The following is a 19785-nucleotide window of genomic DNA, read 5'->3' as shown; positions in this document are numbered from 1 at the left end:
TGTCATTTAGCTCTGGTATCACAAGTTTGAAAGCGAGTCACTCCAGCAATGATGTGAAATGATTCCAGTGGCATAGTAGCTGGAAATACAGCCCTACCAGTTTTCTGTATTCCACAAACTAATATTTGCTTCTCCTTTCAATCTGTACACCAGCTAACATAAGCAACCCAATGTATACAAGCATATCAGCATGATCAAGTTCTTTCCACTTTTTGCACCAAGTATATGCCCGTGGTCATTTACAGTATTATATTTTTGATTGCTGGTGGTGAAAAAAAAACAGGAGGCTGTGCAGTCCAGTGATTAATGAAACAGGCTTGTAACCAAGAGATCCCTGGCTCAAATCCCAGGTGTGTGACCCTGAGCAAATCACTTAACCTCATTGTGCTCCATCTTTTAGGTGAGACATTGTTGGAAGTGACTGTGCAGCTTATGCATAGTTCACGCACCCTAGTCTCTGTAAGTCAAAGTTCCTTGGGGGATCCTGTAGTGATATCCAAAACAACTGGGTGGCAGTCTAATGACAGTTATTTCAAACTAAAGCAGGAAAAAATGTTAGAGACTTGCATTGTCAAACAATTTTAATGTGATGATTCTTTTGTGTATCTCATACAAGCATTTTATAATTTCAAACATGTACATTTGTATTTAATTGAAGGCTCCTCAGGTTGATTAATATTCATTCCATAACTTGAAAAAGTGTTTTTTGTATTAAAAAATAATTGAATAATTTTATATTAAAAGATTTGGAAATTACCCCTACTGCATAAAAAGAGGAGCAACTTCCAACATATCCAACATTTATAATTTGGGACCAAATAATAATATAGCCTATAACCTTGTCAACTTTGAGAAGCTAAGCAAGGCTGGTCCTATTGGTGCTTAGATGTGTCGTGACCGCCAATGAAAACATGGTGCTGTAAGATGTGATGGTGGTGGCTCTGTACGAGGCACTCAAACTACCACAGCATGTGTCTTGGAAAGAAAGTTATATTTTGTGTATCTCAGATTCATTTGATAAATCTGGAATTGTTTTGACTTATGAAATGTTTATGCATACATATGATTTTCCATTGGCATACCAATAATTCTGTTATGTTTTGAATGCTATTCCTTCAGGAATTCAGACTCTGTTTAAGAGTAACTAGTCCTACAATAACAAAAATACAATCACTAAACAATTGTTAGACTCGAGTCGTCAATTTTTACATTAGAAATACTTTCATTATCCAAGATGATATACTTTCTAAATGAATTTAATTTTGGCATGGCTTTCTTCACAACTTGGACATTCTAATTTAAATATTATATTAGTAATAAAGTTAGAGAAATTAGCTTTAACATTTCTATAATATCTACCTCACTAACTATATAGCTAATAAATACAATCCAAATGTGTCAGCATTGTGTAACTCCTGTGATAGGGAAGAAAAGTCTATTGTACATTTACAATACTTGTTTTAAGTACTTTAACTATAAATTGTTCGAACGATGTCAGTTTTTTTAAATCCGAAACCATTTAAATGTACTGATTGATCTATAAATGAGGATATAATAAGCTCATTCAGAAATTTAAAAAAGATGTAGAGTTTATTTTAATTTAATTATATACTGTTGGCAATTTATTTATTCATAAATCTAAATTCTTCAAGAAATGAATTCATGTTTTACATTCATTATATATATATATATATATATATATATATATATATATATATATATATATATATATATATATATATATATATATATATATATATATATATATATATATAATTAGCTTAGCTTTAAAATGTGGAGTGGATTGGCTGGTGCGGAAAGAACCAAAACGGGGTTGGGAGTTTGACTGGCTGGATTTGAGGGAGGGTGTTGTTTGGATCCAGTCGATGACAGAATTGTGGACCAATCATGTCTTCCCTGTTGACCTGCTGTCCAGTAGCTGCAAATTGAGCCTTCATTATGATGTCCTGTCACAGACATGATTTCCCTTGTCTCTAGACCAGCGTCAGAAAGTTAGTTTAAGTAACTTTTTATGTTATCAGATTAGTTGTAGAGTAGAATGTTAAGGGGAAAAGCCAGTATTTATGTGTGGATTGATTTTAAAATGTTATTCACAGTTAAGCACTTCAACATTCCAGTGGGCATCTATGCAAAATAGAAGCCCGCTAGATCTGGAAGCTGATTGGCTGTTTGCACTCAATCGCTTTCTAAATAACGTTTGGGTTTTTTTTTTTGTTCCTGTTTGTTTGTTTTCCATTGTTCTGGTGTTTAGAACATACTAACCTTATTTTAAGTTAAGTTATAACGTTGATTTGTACATTTAATGGACAACATGTTTTTGCCTATTAAAAAAAAAAAAAAAAAATGATGGCACAGCACGATGTTGTTGTTGTTGTTGATGTTGTGTTGTTGGCGGTCCTCTCTACTCTGCATGGCACGAGCATGGGCTTTAACCCCGGTATCCTGGATACATAATTCTGATAGAAAAGAAAAGAAAATAACCCCCCAGATCTGGCCAATTCTCATATATTAAATGGAGGCTTGGCATCCCTGTAAAGAAGATAACATCGCTGCCATGTTCCACCCCTGAGATATCTGCACTGCAGAGGTAGTTTGATGGTCTGGTTGTGCATTAATTTGCAACACTCATTGATATATTGTGTGAATGAAGGGCCAAATTCACATATCCACTCAATCATAAGGGTAAAACATAAGACTTATGAATGGATTTTTATAAATCTATACTCTGCATGCATAAGCCATATTTGGATTTTCTAAGAGAATTGTTTGCACCCCCGTGGCTTGCATCAGCCGCTTATTTTTAGGGGTTATGGATAACCTAAAATAGGTGGTTGAAGGAATCCATGGTCTTTCCCAGTGCAGTAAAATACATTTTTACTGTGGTTTTTAATGTAGGCAAACAGTTCAGCTATGTGCATATGCATACAAAAAGAGTGCATGATATGTGAAAATACTAAGTTCAGGCAAGCACAGTGATTGTGTTAAATGGTACAGACTTCAAACCCTTATAGAAATGACTGCAATATTCACTGTAAACCCTTATCACAGTGCAGTAAAGCAAAGAAAAAGTATGGTAAAGAATGATTGATGAACGTAATTAACAGCAAACGCATTGCTATGAATTTGGAACAGATATTGCACAGTACAAACAGTATTCTACTGGATGACCAGTTTGTATTGGCTCATACCACTGAGGTGCTATTTACCACTGTGGCATCATTTTGCCTCTGTTGACATTACAATCTTAGCATCACTGCACTCGCATTGATTAACATTTTATAAAGGTATTAGTCATAATCAACACCCCACGCTGATAACAGGTTTTACACAAGAGCATTTTGGTAAGCAAGGTATAGCTGCTTCAGAAATCAGAGTATGGTTGGCATTGATAGTCCATTTTGTTTTCGGGGGAAAGCTTTCTGTTGTTAATAAAATATTTTTGTTTAAAAAAAAGGCACAGCAATATAGGACACACAGTGTTTAGTTTTTATATGGCTCCTACATTTGTATTCCACATTAAACCTTTTAAATGTAAATGGAAAAAGTGACAACTTGAGTTACCATACCTATGCCTAAGTAAACAGTAAATACTGTGTATGCAGCAGCCATGCATTCCTGAAGTGCGCTACATTTTGCTATGGTGTTTTTATTTTTCTTCTGTTACCCAAAAGGCAACAAACAGACATGTTTCTTATAGAGAATAAAAAGAATCAGTGTGTTCAAACTATTGTCCTTGCTCATAAAGTTACAAACCAGCTCAGTGAAGCAGCTGATTCGTTGGAAAGCCTTGGGGAGTAGTTAAGGTCAGGTCCAGGGGTATGCTAGCTGACTCTCAGCAATGTAGGGGCAGTGGTATTGTTCGTGTCTTTTCTGTAAAATTTAAACCCCACACCCCCCATAGATTGTGCGCCTAAACAATCAGCAGACTGTTCATTGCACAGTTGAGGCTCCTCATTAACATTGTAGATTTCCTTTGTAATTGGGTCCAGTTGAGAAACTCAAGGGCCTTTGGGGAAGAAAAAAAAGGAATCTGCATACAAATGCCAGAAAACTCAGTTTACACATCAACATTTCTGTGAGGGCTTCACAGTGTCATATAGAGGTTTTTAATATTTCATCCTTTCTAATTATTTGTTTCACAAAGAATATTTAGCTAATCAGGCAGGAAACTTTCCTCTGAGAATATAATATAAACCAGGTAATCAGAAAATTGTTGAATCGGCTGTGCTAATTAACCAAAATAAGTAGAGATTCAACAATTATTGATTATTAATCGGCATGGTTCATTAAGCAAGTATCAGCTGAATACGTATTCAACAATTAATCTCCCTGGTGCCCTGTTTGGAGACTAATGTATATATTATTGTACTAGTTTCCGGTTAGTCATTTTTAAAAGTATTTCTTGCTTCTTAATAATAAAGTTTTTTCATTGAATGTATTGTATTTGTACAGTAATCTGTCGCATATCCGACTGTGGTGGGACCTGAGAAAGGCTGGATATGTGGCCAGTCCATAACCTCTATAGTCTTCTTCAAGATAAACTAAGAACAAACTCAGGCTGATTTGCTCCAGCAAATCTTCTTACTAATGTAAAAGGTCTAAGACTGCATATATACCATAGAGCTGTACATGCGACACTGGAAGCACAATAAGATCTGTGTGGCCTCCAATGCAAATACTTCCCAACAGCATAGGTAGTCCCCTCCAAAACGGTCATGTTAAACAAAGTTGCGTTTAACAAATTGTTCTACTTAGGTTGTCCATACTTCAACAAGTCGATCATTAGGAGACAGATTAAATCTTGATTCCTCAGTGAAGAAAACAGCTCCCCAATGACGGAGCTGCTTGTTCTGGTGTAGTCTGTTATCAGCTGTTTTTTCTGTCTTGTGTGGTCAATGGAGGAGCTGTAGCTGGTCTTTTTGACCTCAAACTAAACATGCAATGCATTTTCACAGTCTGGTTGCTTATAGTGGATATTAAGGCCATGTGTAGTGGACTGGTGATTTCTCATTGCCTTGTTTTGTAGATATGAGTATACTGTGTGGTGTGGGTGATCTCACAACACTTCGTCCAGGGCGCCTGGTATACAAACCTATGGGTTGATAATGTGTCCACAATGTGGAAGCAACAGAAAGGGTCACATCCAATTGACCAACTACAGGTCTTTGAGTATTCCCAGACTGCAGCATTTAAACAGCTCTGGCAGTCTGGACGTCAGTTAAAATCTTCATCTGCCACACCTGGAATCGTTAGAAGCCACGATTCCCAAACCAACAACAACAAATAATATTATCATCTAAGCAGCCACTTGACGAATGGTCAAATCTGAGGTCTGAATGGGGGAACCTTCTTTTAAGGGATACCTGCTTTTAAGGGGAAGTAACGTGTGCCAAATACATCTTAACAGCCATCACAATTTATTGTAGAACACATAAAAGGTATGCCTGGCGAATGCCTTTTTTTGACTGTATGTTCATGGTTTTTTTTTTTCTCCATTCATTTTTTTTTTGAGTAGTGTCTTGACAAATATACTTTTTAGTTAAAAAAAGCTCTTGGGGACTGTAATCAATGCACAAATGGAACATGGAAAGTTACTGTAATATGAAACACATCATTGAAGTGTATGTCTATGCCTTAACAATTTTTTGTCTTACAGAGAACTTAGATAATCATATAGAAGCTTGTATTTTATTCAACTTAAAAATGGAATATGAGAATGTGTAAGTAATGTGTGAGCAGGAAAGTAGGAAGCAGACTACTTTATTAGGAACTGGAGTGGAGTGAAGAATGACACTGTGGTTTATAAGCAGAAAGAGCAGCAAACTGACCGGTAGTTGGTTGTAAAATGGTGTGATAGGGTAGTGTCACTGGCAAGCTGTTTCGACCAGGAAGGAGATTCAGTGACAAGGAAGCTGCCGGTTTAAATACACTTTAATAATAAACAACACAATAAACAAAACAAAACACATTAATAAAACAAACCGCACAAGGGCTAAAACAAAATGAATTCATGAACATAAATATACAACGGGACAGCATGGAACACACAACACATACTATCACCTTCACCAACATTACCTCTAGTCATTTTTTCTAACACCTGTGACCACTCTATTTATACACCTGTGACCACTCTATTTATACACCTGTGACCACTCTATTTATACACCTGTGGCTGGAGCCTTAATTAATCATTTAATCACTTATTCAATTCCCGGCTCCAGCCACATTCCCACTGTTTTGACGGGAAAAAATGTAACCTCCTCCCTGCCAGCCCAATATTTCCCACATCAACACATACACACGTGCTCCGGCAGGGCTTCCACCCTGCCACAAACAGGTTAAAGAAAACATATCAGAGAATATAAAAAAATCAAAGACCACTGGGTTTTTGTCTTTACAGAATGGCAAACGTCCCAGAACTACTGATCAGTCTACATGCAGTTGGAACAGAATGATGACTAGCAGAGGAAGAAGGCAACTGTAGAGTGTAGGGGTGTGGCAGGCTGGCGAGTGGATAGAGGCCCAGAGACAGACTGCAGTTCAAAAAAAATAACTATTTTATTATAAATAAACAAAAATAAAGTGCACAAGGGCAAAATAACAGATACTCAAACACAAATAAAGCAAAAACAAAACTCACAAAAATAAAGTTTCCAGGCTGGGCAATGCCTTCACTGGATTTAGAAAATTCAAAAAACCACAAAACAAACACCAACCTGCTTCCTCAGCTCCCTTCTCCCAAATGAGAAGCTGAGGCCTCCTTTTATATCAGGTGGCTGGGCGCTGATTGATCGTTAATCAACCTAATCAACTAATCAACCCCAGCCACCTGAACATAATAAACCCAGGCAGGCAGGGGAAGTTAACCCCATCCCTGCCAATTTAAAAGGGCAGAGCTTTGCTCTGCCACAAGGGGATTGAAAAAAACAGCAATAAATATTCACAATAACCCAAACACCAATTGCTTAAAGGACTTGCACAAGTATTGCTCCAAATTACAAACAACCAATAATAATAATAATAATAATAATAATAATAATAATAATAATAACAGAGAATACTTGTTTTTTTCAAAATGGTGAAAACATGTATGCATTATTTTTTTTTAAATGTACATGAATTGCATGCCCACATCAGGCTGCATTCTCACATACAGGATTGTTACTGAATTACCAGCCCCTTCATCACCCTCCTCCTCCCCATTTCACACTCTCATGGTGTCTGTTACAGTGTTTTGCTTTTTAAAGTATAAATTAGCATAATCTGATTATAATGTGGGATTGTACCCCATAAAAAAGTGCTTCACAAGAGAGGGTGCTGTCCAATAACCATTCAACACAGTCGCCGGCTCCCTGGCACAAACTTGCACCTGCGTCTCAGACTGACTGTCCCTCCTCTGCAAGCTCCAGATAAAACTGGGGGTGGTGGATCTAAAACATGCATAAACTGAATTGGTTTAGAAGGATAAAGAGCTCAGGGCTGTGCCGTTTGCTGCTAGTTAAGAAAAGTCTTTTCATACGTACTCAGCATGGAGAGAGGTTGGGGCCAGTAATCTGGGCAATTGTGATAAGAGTTTCAGACAGTGTGTGAGCCATTGATAAGGAACTTTGCACTCAGCAAAAGATTTACTCTGATACTCTTAGCAAAATGGCCTTTCTAATATATACTTGCAGGAAGGGTAGAGAGGAATACTGATGTGTTTTTCTTAATATACTGTGTATAGCACATATAAATAATACACAGCCTCATTTTGTTTTCTCTTTATTTGTCAACATTGCAACTTATTCTCAAAGATTTAACAGCATAAAATAAGTATAAATATCTAATAAACACAAAACTCACAATCAAAATTCAACTTATCACACCTGCAGTCTGTAAAAAGCATTGAGAAAATAGGATTCAAAACAGACTTGTTTTGAATCCCTTACAAGGAAAAAGTAGCGCATTGAAAAAAATGCAGTAAATTATCAGTAATATATTGTATTGAAAAAAATGCAGTTTATATAACAAACTTTTTTTACGTCATTTAAATATATATATTATATATATATATATATAATATATATATTATATAATACTAGTATATATAGATAATATTATATTAAAAATTTTTTAGGTGTCAACAGAACTTAACTGTACTGGTTTAAAAAAAAAAAAAGATTTCTCAAGTCTGTTTTGATTAATTAGGTAAAGTTTCATATCAAACTTTTCTAGACAGTAGTTAAAGACCATTAGTTTCCTGAAAGTAACTTCTTAACACCTAGTACCAAACGGGTATAAACAGAAAGATAATGCTAAAATCATCCTATAGTGTAAATGTCTAATAATAAAATATGAGGCCCTCAATTCACATCAGGGTTAACTTCCTTCTCTACAATGTGTTAATTAAGGGAAAATGGCATTGCTGTGGTGTGTTACACAGATAATAATGGAACTCCTGAGTCAGTTATTGAATGAGGGAGTTCCATAATTACAAAGGAACACGTCTGCAGTAATCATCATAGTCCACTGAAACAGTTACATTTTTGATCAGAGCTCGAGCATCTCCGCTAAGCATTTCATCAGTAAGCATGGGTTTTAGAATAGGTGTCATTAATTAATGTCTTCACTCAGACATGGTTTATTTGCCATTCTATTATGGAATAATAACAGAAAGGCTGGTTTCCATAGAAAACAATGTGAGAGCCGTGTCCAGTTATTGTATAATTTCCTACGTTGTACTGTGACAGGGCAGCGTCACTGTCAAGGTTTGTTTCTGTTAGGGAGAGAGACTCACACACAAGAAGCTGCAGTTTAAGTGCTATTGCACACGCTTATTAACAAAATAACAAACTAATTAATCATCAATTATTCCATTATGGTCCCAACCACGTTCACCCGACAGGGCTTCCACCCTGTCACACGTATTTAGAATAAATAAATAGTACCATTATGAGGTTCCGACTGAGTGGTTTCAATTGAATTTGGGAGGGTGGCAAGAAAGAAGCCATTACTCAAAATGTACCATCTGAAAGCACATCTGGAGTTTGCCAGAAAGCATGAGATTGACCCAGCTGCGATGTGTACTGCAAGAGAATTTGCTTCAGTCCGCTAAAAAACTGAAGCTTGGGAGGAAATTCACCTTTCAGCAGGACAATGATCCTAAGCACAAGGCCAAAGCAACATTGGAGTGGCTCAAGAACAAAAAGGTGAATGTCCTACAGTGACCCAGTCAAAGTCCTGATCTCAATCCCATTGAGAATCTGTGGCACTATTTGAAAATTGCGGTCCACAGACGTCGTCCAACCAACCTGAACAACCTGGAGCAAATCTGCCAAGAAGAATGGGCCAAAATCACTCCGACACTGTGTGCAAAGCTGGTACATACTTACCCCGAAAGACTTAAAGCTGTTATTGCAGCAAAAGGTGGCTCTACCAAATATTCATGTGCAGGGGTTGAATACTTATGCAAGCAAGATATTTCAGTTTTTTATTTTTCTTAAAAATATTTCCCAACATAAAACCAATGTCACCTTACAATAATTGATTTTGAGTTTAAGTGTTTTAAAAAAAAATATCGAACAGAACAAAATTTCAATGTACCATTTGTAATTCAGTAATATGAGAGAATTGGTCAGGGGTCTGAATACTTTTGCAAGCCACTGTATATATATATATATATATATATATATATATATATATATATATATATATATATAAAAAAGGGTCAGATGGTGGATCGCTGATAATGAGCTAATAAAATGTAATGATTTTGAAGTCTAGGATATCACTCTGTTAATGCTTATGCAACAATATGTGTAAAAGAAAATGTCACTAAGCAGTCCTCCTGGCTTGCTCTTGTTACAAGACTTTCAGGCACCTGCTAATTCCCACAGGTCAGTGCAGCACTGTTAGTGTGTACAGCTGGATATAAGTATGTTTAGTAGCTGTTTGCAGTTTTAATTGTCTGAATGTGGAGCATCCAACCCCAGTATTTACTTTCCAGCTTACAGACGTACGATAACTGTGGATTAGTGTTTGAGACATTTTGGCGTGTAGGCAATGGTTGTTATTAGACAAAAGTTAAATGGCAGTTAAATGAACAAGGTGTAGAGTAATACAGAATGTGACTGCTTATGTTGAGAAGACCAACAACTTTAGGGGAAGTAGGACACTTCTAATCATTTTGCTGAAGAGGCATTTTTATGTGCTGGTTTGTGGGGTCCACATATAACTACTATGCACTGACAACCATTATTGCTTTCTGATTATGTGTCAGTTTTCTGGCAATATTTTCATAATTCAACTGCGTCCATTACTTGTCCATGTATACATGTTCATTGATCTTTTTTTGTTGTGTCTTATTTTGGGGAACCTAAGCCTTATATTTTTTTATTATTATTTTATTTTTATTTTAGGAAGCATCTGCTTCCTTCATGAGATTAAAGCCTTTTATCGATTCTGTGATGTAGAGGATTTAAGGACATGACTCCAGGGTGACCTTTGGCCCAAAGGTCATGAGTTAAGCTGCCCATTCACTCTCCATTCTTCACTTCACTTGGATGGAACACAGAGGTCACTTTTGTGTTTACCGATTTCAAAATTCTCCTGCTGGACAATTAGCAGTGTAGGTAATCACTTGCACACCAACATCTATGGGTGGACATGCATAAATATACAATGGTGCCCATAAAAATAGACACAGAATGGTTTTAGATAACCAATTATTTGGTTTGAGCATGTATGTTTCAATGACAATGCATATTTTTAACAGAAGCTCAAATAACATTATAACATAATTTTTAAAAATGAAAGCAATGCCTTGATCATATGTGCTGTGATTCAGGCCATGCTGTCTTTTATTATTGTGTTACTTGATGTGACCTCATTTGGCCATATTCCATTTTCCTATGGGCTTGGCATAGCATTACCAATCATTTTGTGCAAGTCTAGGTATCTACACTTGTGCTACCCTTACTCCTTATCCATAACTATTAAAAACTACATAGTACTCAAGACTTCTAGTCAAAATGCCTGCATTGAGTTTTAGTTTATTTTACCATTACACCCTAGTTTGGTAAGATTGCATTGTAATGTCATTGCATTGCCCTTGAAGTTCATTCAATAAGATTGACCCTGTAAAAACTATAATAAAACTAAAGTGAGAGACTTAATTAGGTTTATTTTGAGCTCATAGTTACTCTTACATATTGTAAGTGTAATTCAAAATAATAATTGGACAAGTATCAATACATATCATATGTGACAAGATACTTTATTTTATACAACACCAATACCTGTACCAATTAAATAAATAAACCACAATAAATAATTAAATAACACAGAACAACATTATAAAAGGCAAACATCTTATATCACAACACCTTTTGTCAAGGATTAGTCAAACAATAATCTTTGGCTAATGTCATGTATTTTGCAGTACAGAATGGCATTTAAAAAATGTTTTATTTCAATATCCCCCCCCCCAAAACTACTCAAATTACATAGGGTGGTTCTGAAATTGCTTTACTAACACAATATGTTGATTCCTGATCAAAGATCTTTCTACGCAATCATTGATGAAAGTATACGGAAATGACCTTGATCCTGCCATCCAGCATTGTTAAAAAGTAATACAAATGATGTACAATCCAAAAAATGAATTTGCCAAAGGCATCCCATCGCTCCTTCAGTATAGCACTAGCAGACTAGCAGTTGTGTTTGTTTGTTTCTTGTGATAAATTACAAATGGGAAACAACCAAGTTGCCTCAATAATCACCCAATGCCATAAAACCCATGAAACAAAAGGCAGCTTAACCTAAAAATGTATTTAGAAAGCTGCTTCAGTCATTGCCTTAAAGTGATCACTATCCACCATATTTCCATTGTATTTAGTGATGTTAAAAAGGGAGTCCCACAGGTGTAATCAATATGCAGGGGTAGGCAACTTCAGTCTTGTAGAGTCCATATGTTCCATGTTATAGGTATAATTCTATTATTAAATACTTTAGGACCTGGTCAGGGGTTTAATTGGTTTAATTTAATAAATAAGGACTTTATTGGAACAAAGATCTGAATTGAAAGTGCCATGTTTGCCTACCATGTAGAGTTAAATGGTGGCAGTATTTAAAGCAACCATTGTTTAGATCATTAAAATAGATCCCAGCATTCTTTTAGCTGGCAGGTCGACAGAAGACCACCACCAGCCTAGATGATGGACTAAGCAACAAGAGATCCTTCAAAGAGCCACACACTGATTTTACTCAAAAACTCTGTAGAACAATGAATGCACTTTTATTCCTAATTAAAGGAGGACCAAGTCAAACCTATGAAAGATCCAAGAGATGGTTTTGCCATATACCGTTGCAGCTTGGTCTGTACATTTAGTAAACGTGAAAGTTAAACATGCAACCTAGGTGGCTTATAGGCAGTTCCACAAACTATAGATGTTTTTATTTCCGGAAAGATGACTGTCTTTGCAGCATAGCTCTGTTAGCCATCCTTAATAAGGGCTCCTGATTCACTGGTATCCTCTATGTGGACATGCAGCTGAGGATGCCACCGAGCAATGTTCCATTTGAAAATGGGGTTATGTGAGGGGTGGTGAAAGTACAACCAATGGAAAAGGGGATGGCAAATTAGGAGAAACCAAGTGATTGTGTAACATCCACGTAACATCCATGCAAATACAGCTAATGGAACAACAGCTTGAAATAGAAGTCTTTGCCATCAGTCTCCTTGTGCCATCAGTTTCCTAACAATCATGAGAGATGAAGAACAGGTTAGGAACCCAGAAATTTGGCAGCAATCTATAGCAAAGCAAATTGTTTTACCACAATACACCTCTGTGAGATGAACAACATAAGGCTACTGAGAATAAAGTCAAAACTATTGCAACATTTATGTAGCAGTACAAGTTGTGTTAACCAGGAGGGTGCATAAGCAAACATGGGGCTAGCAGCAGCTGTTACAGTCCCAGATTCAAGTATCCCAGCAGTCTGTTTAGAGGGGGATGTAGTGGAAGCTACCAGGATTCAGAACTGCCACTGCTTGAGCTAGGGGATGGGATGTCAGTGTCACTGTTGAGCCCCCATTGCTTCACGGAGTTCAGGCGCTCAACATTGCCCCTCAAGAAGTGAAGGAGGGACCCAGGTGAGTGCGATGCCGGCTTGCTGCTCTGGCTATCTAGCAGCTGCACCAAGAAGTTAATATATTTCATGGCCAGACGCAGAATCTCATTTTTACTCAGTTTCTTCTCCGGGGGGTGGGTGGGGATGAGTTTTCGCAACTCAGCGAAGGCGCTGTTTACATTTTGCTGTCTCCATCGCTCCCTGGTGTTTGTGAAAACCTTCCTGGTCATTTTGTACTGGTCTGCAAAAAGGAAAATTGTTATAGAATATAAACCATCTGATAAAAAAGCAATCCGATAATGAAAGTTGTGCAACCAAGGCAATATATTATATTCACATAAGTTTGCGGCTATACACACACACAAAAAAAAAAATCTAAATTAAAAAATCTATATAAAATCACAGAATTACTTAAAAATATAAAATAAATCTTATCAATTAAAAGTAATTACAGTGCTTTGTTGATATTTCATGGTTAATTCATGGTTGACAGTGTTAATAATAAAAGGTATTTGTATGTGCAAGTCAGAAAGCAAAAAAGAAGAGGGAGCATTGTATTAGTAATTGACAGTCACTGTCATTCAATCAAATTGTTTAGTAATTTGAGTAATTCCTTTTCACTTTATCAGATCATTATATTAAGTGTTTTTTTTTTTTTTTAGTGTACAGTCTTGGACTCATAAGCTAAGTATGTGTTGGGCATTGGCCACTTGGGGAGGTAGATTTACTGTTTTCTGAAAAAATATTTTATATTTACACAAATCTAATACAAATAGGGGCGTGACATCACTGGAGATGAAATGTTGCCGCTCAGTGAATTTGTCTTAGAGAAAAATACCAAGAAATGGTAACTCAGATATCCATTAGAATATAAATATAATTTCAGTTTTGTCATAGAGCTACAATGCAGTGGAATTACAATATAGCCTTTGTGATGTACTGGTAAGGATTATTGTTGCTAATTAATTATATCTGTTGTATTATTCTTATTTTAATCTGTAGATTGATAAAGTAGGTCGGCTACAGGCCCCGGAGGTTACAGTAAACAAGATGGAAATCTGAATTAGGCTTATACTGCATTTAGAATTGAACTTTGGAGCATTAGGACCTACAGTTGTAAGCTGGGATGTCGCTGGTTTGATCATAAGATTTTTCCAATAAAACTAAAATAACCATTTTTGGGCAATGTCTTAATATGAGAATATTTTGAGAGCTGATATGCATGACCCTTCATTTCATAAAGACTTCATTATAAACCCACCCAGATTCAATCTGCAGTCAACAATCCAGTCTTAAAATGGGCGTTATACCAAAACCAACAATTATCTTTATGCATCATATTTGCATTTTTTCCTATTTTTCACCAACCTCTTGTATTTACATCATGGTAAAAATCCATTGACAGTTTTTCCTACCGTTTGAGGTTTAGGACCACACCGTGCTAGCTGATTCCTGCTTGCCCACAATTCTTGCAGACAGAATCTCAACTCAAAATGGTTCCATCTCTCATTGGCTTTTGATAGAACTGGGACTGATTTGAAAGACTTTTAATTTTATGTTCTAAATACAATGAAGCATTGAACTACAAAGACCTAATAGTCCTATTTGTAATCTATTGGTTTCATATTGGTCCCATTACACTGAACTGTTTGTTTTTGGGTTTTTTTGTGTATTACATTTTATTGAACCTAAACCAAACCAGTGTAATCTATTTAAGTACAGGTGTGAGTTATAAATCTAGTAGGGATTTAATAGGGAAAATACTTAAAAAAAATAAATAAAAAGAAAATACTTTTCACTTACATATTTTGGCTGACATAACTCAATTTTTAGCTACTATTAAAAAGCTATATTGAAAAGCTAGTAATTAGTAATGGTTATTTCCCAATTACCTCTTGGATATATATAGCGCGAGGCAAGTGGTCTGTTTTTCCAGGTTATAGTTCAGAAAAGCACCCATCATTCCTTTTAAAGGACAAAAATATTTCTTAACACTACATTTTTCTTGGAAAAATACATACTACATATTTTGCAATTCAATATTAAACAATTAATTTAATTCAAGCGTTTTTAACAAATAAACCATGTCGGAAAGATGAATCAATACATATAATGTATGATAAAAAATAAATAAATAAAAAAATAACCATTCTAGAATTGGGATGCTATGGAGTTCACGTGTTTTGATACCAAATGCTCAATTACATTAGAATGTTGGATGTATTAGGGAATTTATATTTAAAACATTTTAACTAAACATGAAAATAAAAGCTTAAAACACCATGACCAAAGAAATACCTATTACTAATGCAATTGAATTAACATAGTGATCCTAACCTGAACATTTTAACAACATCAGCTTTTAATTTGTCTAATTGGGCTCCACCAACAGGAGACATTCACATAATGAACTGAAATTACAGATTTGAACTAAACAGGATTACCTACATGTAACGTGCAAAAAAATATAATAGATATGACAATGACAAGAACACATCCTACAGTACACACACACACATATATATGTGTGTGTATATATATATATATATATATATATATATATATATATATATATATATATATATATTACATCCATCCATTTATACAAACATCTTACCTGTTAGCCCTGGAAGTTGAACTATAATTCTAAGGCGACAGATGTCCTTTAAGGCACTGGGCAGTCTAGTCCTCTCACCCAAGCAGCTCCTAAGCAAAGATCCCCATCCTCTCAGTTCACATGGAAGCTCAATGACACGATAGCTGTGGGGGGGTTGGCCCCTTACAATTTATAGGCAGTCAGTCTCTTTGTATGACGTATGTCACCACCTAGCTCTGCCAATTCAGCCTGCAATGTGTCCACTTTCCCACAAGAGCTTTCACTCTCTTATGTGGTTTATAGCCTACAGTTCTAACAGTGGCTATGCCTTGCCCTCTGTTGCATATGCTGTGCTTTAGAATCATTTTAGTAATTACTTCAGAGACTACTGCAGCAAACCCATGGCTAGGTTCTAGGAAGTGTCTTAATTGCAGTACATTCTTAAATCACCCTAGAATACAGTAATCTGGACTAAAACGTTTACTGGTATTCATGCTGGTATAGCACATTTCTGGAAAAAGTTTCCATGTAGTTTTAATTTAGGGAGACATGTAAGTTTACATTTAGTTTTCTTTATATATCAGTATGCAGTGTTCCATTGTGGCCTTTGCGACTACTGTATCATGCTGTAGTGTACTGTATCCATGAATTATTTGCTAAATAGTTTTTGACTGCATATATATTTACATACATATTATACATATCTAATCTATACAAGGTTTCCTACAGAATGGTAGCTTCAGCGATTCTGATTCTTATGCTTGCCTACGAACAGAGCTGCCGCAATAATATAGGAAACCACTACACAAATTCCCAGCTATGCCAATTTTATATATTTTGGGACACAAACTTGACTTTTTTGTTCTTTGTAGTACCCATGTGTGACACCCCACCCCTGTGTTTATTTGTATTATTTGGGTATTATTAGTAGTAGTAGTATTGTTAGTGTTTAATATATTTGCAATGTTTTTATTTGTAGTAAGTAAGTGTAGTTTGGCAGGGATGATGTTTGCTTCTTGTCACTCGTCATTCTAAAATCTATCAGATCTACTGGTGGAGGACCTGTATCAGAGCAGATCTCTTTAACAAAGAAAGCATGTCCCAAACAATTCCCATAGAGGATGTAGAAGGTATTAGAGGCTATGACATTACTGGGAGTGCTCCGGGTATAGATAAACCATCAGTGCTACCGACATATGCTTTTACTGGACCAGTATCTGAAACTGCAATACTAAACCTAACTGGGACATCAACATCCTCTGTTGACGCACATAACGAAGTATGAAGGCTTTTCAATGGCCGAAATAGATGATGAAAAGCAACCTAGGAATACCAAGCTCTTCATTTTCAAGGTCTGCTATACCCACCTTTCCTCAGCCATTTCCCGTGGAGAGCAAAGTTCTCGAAAGCCTTTCAACACCGTCATTCCCTGTCACTAACCAACCAGCTGCTTTCCTTACTGACTGACATGCTCTGCAGCCAGGGACGTGGTTTGGCCCCAAAGCCATTGCAGAGGTGAAACAATACCACTACCTGGAATAGGGTGTGCAAACTGGGAGCTTAATTTAATGTAGTATGGTATCATATATCATTTTTAAACAATGAAAATCCATGTTTACTATAGCATGTCTTTTCAAAACTGCAAATATGAAATCGCTAAAGCTATGGGAAGAGCATGACAGGTAGTTGTAAGGTATTGTTTCTGTCTCAGTAACCTCTTTACATGCTATAGTTAGGTTAGTGTATACATGCAGAAAAAAAAAAAAACAACATTTCAAACTGAAACAAAAATGCACTGTAACAGAGTTGCATTTTAGCAGTAATTAATTCATAGCTGGAGAAATAGAATAGCAGGATAAATAGCAAATATTGCAAGAAGGTGCATGAAGCAGATAGTTTATATGCTGAATTACATTGTGATTATGCAGTCTGAAATATTTGAGGCTTTCACTTAGGGGTGTATCAAATATTGCAAATTAGATTCATTTTGATGTTACACCAGTACTGGTAATTTATATATAATGATTCAAAACCAATATTAGTCTGCACCTCAATAAGCATCTTGGTTTCGCAGTACTGCTCAGTCATTATGAGCTTCCCATTATTATTGATATTTTAATGCACTTTGTGATGGTGGTCCACTATGAAAGGCGCTATGTTAATGTTGAATTTGTAAAATACTGTATATGCTGCAGTGTCTGTGGATCACTAAGGTGCCTGCTGCCGCTGAGGAAAGGCACTGAAAAAAACAGAACAGCTCAAATCTGATTTAGAGCCATTAGGATGGATTTCAGGTGTGAATCTTAGCTCATTTAGACGGAAATACCTGTTTTCAATGTAATTACATTTCACTGTATTTCAAAGCTAAACCCATTCGTTGTTTTTATTTAAATGGCGTAGTGCTCATTCAATTTGGTGGACAGTGTCACTGCCAACACTCAGGCATGCTATTCTCAGGTGCTTCCCCTCACAGCTTTACAAGTGCACCTCAGTCCTAACACGAACACCCTCTGTCATTCATCCCTCAGCTCCTCTCATACAGAGAGTGCCAAGTTGTGTCCAATTGTGTGGTGGCTTTGTGATGTGGAGTAATGTTCACTTGGGGCTAAGTCACTTGAGTCTTATTCAAACACAGGCATCCATAGCTTAATGGCCTCTAAGCCTTAAATTAGCCTGTTGCACTAACTAAGCTAATTTATAGCCTTTGCATATACTTTACTTTTTATTACAGTGTATTTAATTTGATTTAAATCAGTCATTCAATTGGCATGCAACAGACTAACATTGTTAAATATGTGTTACTTCTTGTAACAATGTAGGCAACATGAGCCTGAAGAAAACATGACGAAAACACTGAAACATCCCACCGGCAAGTGTTAAAAAGTTTATATCCAAAATGTTGTGTCTTGAAAGTAAAAATATCAAATCCAGATTGACATTTCAACAATGCAGGTTTTGTTCAAAATAGGATTATCTTGTTGAGTCTTTGGTGTCACACATAAATAACAATGGAGGGAAGGGTATACATCCAAGGTTACAGATTGGCAAAGTTTTAGATGTAGAACCCTGGGATGACACCATCGTTAGGTCCCTGTCCGGCCCTATTTTCCATCTCAACTGCTGGCAGATCAAAAACTAACATCTAGTTTAGGTAACTGTTACTTACGTCCCTTCAAGTGTGTTGTTTAAAAAATGCTGCCTTCCTTAGAATCCCTCCTCCCTGTTGAGTAGGAATTTACATAATCCGATTTGGGGGATTATCTTGTGGCCTGCGAAACAGCCTCTGTAGGCCTGAGTTGAATTCTTACTATTCATTGTCTTTGCTGCTCTGCCAAGAGATTGCACCTGCACCACTGGCTGGCACTCCTTCTGGATCTAAAAAATTCAACAGCCAGGAGAAAAAATAATCGACTTTATGGAGGCATTGCCTTTAATTGATCCATCTGGATTATCCTCAAGAAGACGGAAAATGAAAGCCAGGGCAGTTAGTCTTATCCGACGGGTCATCGGTTTTTGAAAAGGCCTAACTCCTGTCTTGATGGGAAGTATTGTCTGCCTGGTCCTGAACTGTCTCCAGGAATATTTGGCACTGTTTTTTTTTTTTTGTGCACATTTACTGGAAATTGTTCTACTTTTGAGATTCTCTAAATACGTTTTCCTAACCATTGGCCATAAGATGTAGAACATGAAATGTATATCAATTTGCTTCCTAAGCAGATAGCTATTTTTGGGATTATTGTCCAGTGGACTCAAAAGTAAACAAAACCCTATTGACTTTTGTTTATAACACCCTTTGCAAGTGCTAACTTGACCGAATTGTCCCTAAAAGCCACACATAATATTTAGAAAAGGTTGTTTTTATTTGTATTTATGAATTTAAATATTTAACCTTGAAAGAAATCCATTCAGTTAAATTTGTTTACAAGGGTGCCTCCAGAGATCATAGGAACCAGCTTGGCACATTCAAATGTATACATTCACATAAATACTGGAAACAGCCAGGAATAATTGATAAAAACAACCAGGAATAAGCAATGAACAACTAGAAATAAAAA

The 19785-nt window shown here is 36.2% G+C and overlaps 1 protein-coding gene across 2 annotated transcripts; it reads right to left on the bottom strand.

Annotated features, from left to right (window-relative positions):
- Positions 1–11321: 11321 nt before the first annotated feature.
- On the bottom strand, positions 11322–15876 carry LOC121330881 (T-cell acute lymphocytic leukemia protein 2-like). 2 transcript variants are annotated; one of them, XM_041277921.1, is made up of 3 exons: positions 15752–15876; positions 15027–15099; positions 11322–13375 (listed from the first exon to the last, which is right to left on the bottom strand). In XM_041277921.1, the coding sequence occupies exon 3, from the start codon at positions 13362–13364 to the stop codon at positions 13029–13031; it is 336 nt and encodes a 111-aa protein (XP_041133855.1). In that variant the 5' UTR covers positions 13365–13375; positions 15027–15099; positions 15752–15876; the 3' UTR covers positions 11322–13028. The 2 variants fall into 2 exon arrangements, with proteins under 2 accessions (XP_041133855.1, XP_041133764.1); XM_041277830.1 differs by lacking the exon at positions 15027–15099.
- Between the last annotated feature and the right edge of the window lie 3909 nt (positions 15877–19785).

The sequence above is a fragment of the Polyodon spathula genome, chromosome 1 (genome assembly GCF_017654505.1).
Source record: "Polyodon spathula isolate WHYD16114869_AA chromosome 1, ASM1765450v1, whole genome shotgun sequence".
NCBI lineage: Eukaryota > Metazoa > Chordata > Actinopteri > Acipenseriformes > Polyodontidae > Polyodon > Polyodon spathula.
This window is presented reverse-complemented; position numbering and strand designations above follow the sequence as displayed.

Bases quoted from the DNA above. Each gene is read 5' to 3' on its own strand.
- LOC121330881 (XM_041277921.1), bottom strand. From the start codon at position 13,364: ATGACCAGGAAGGTTTTCACAAACACCAGGGAGCGATGGAGACAGCAA.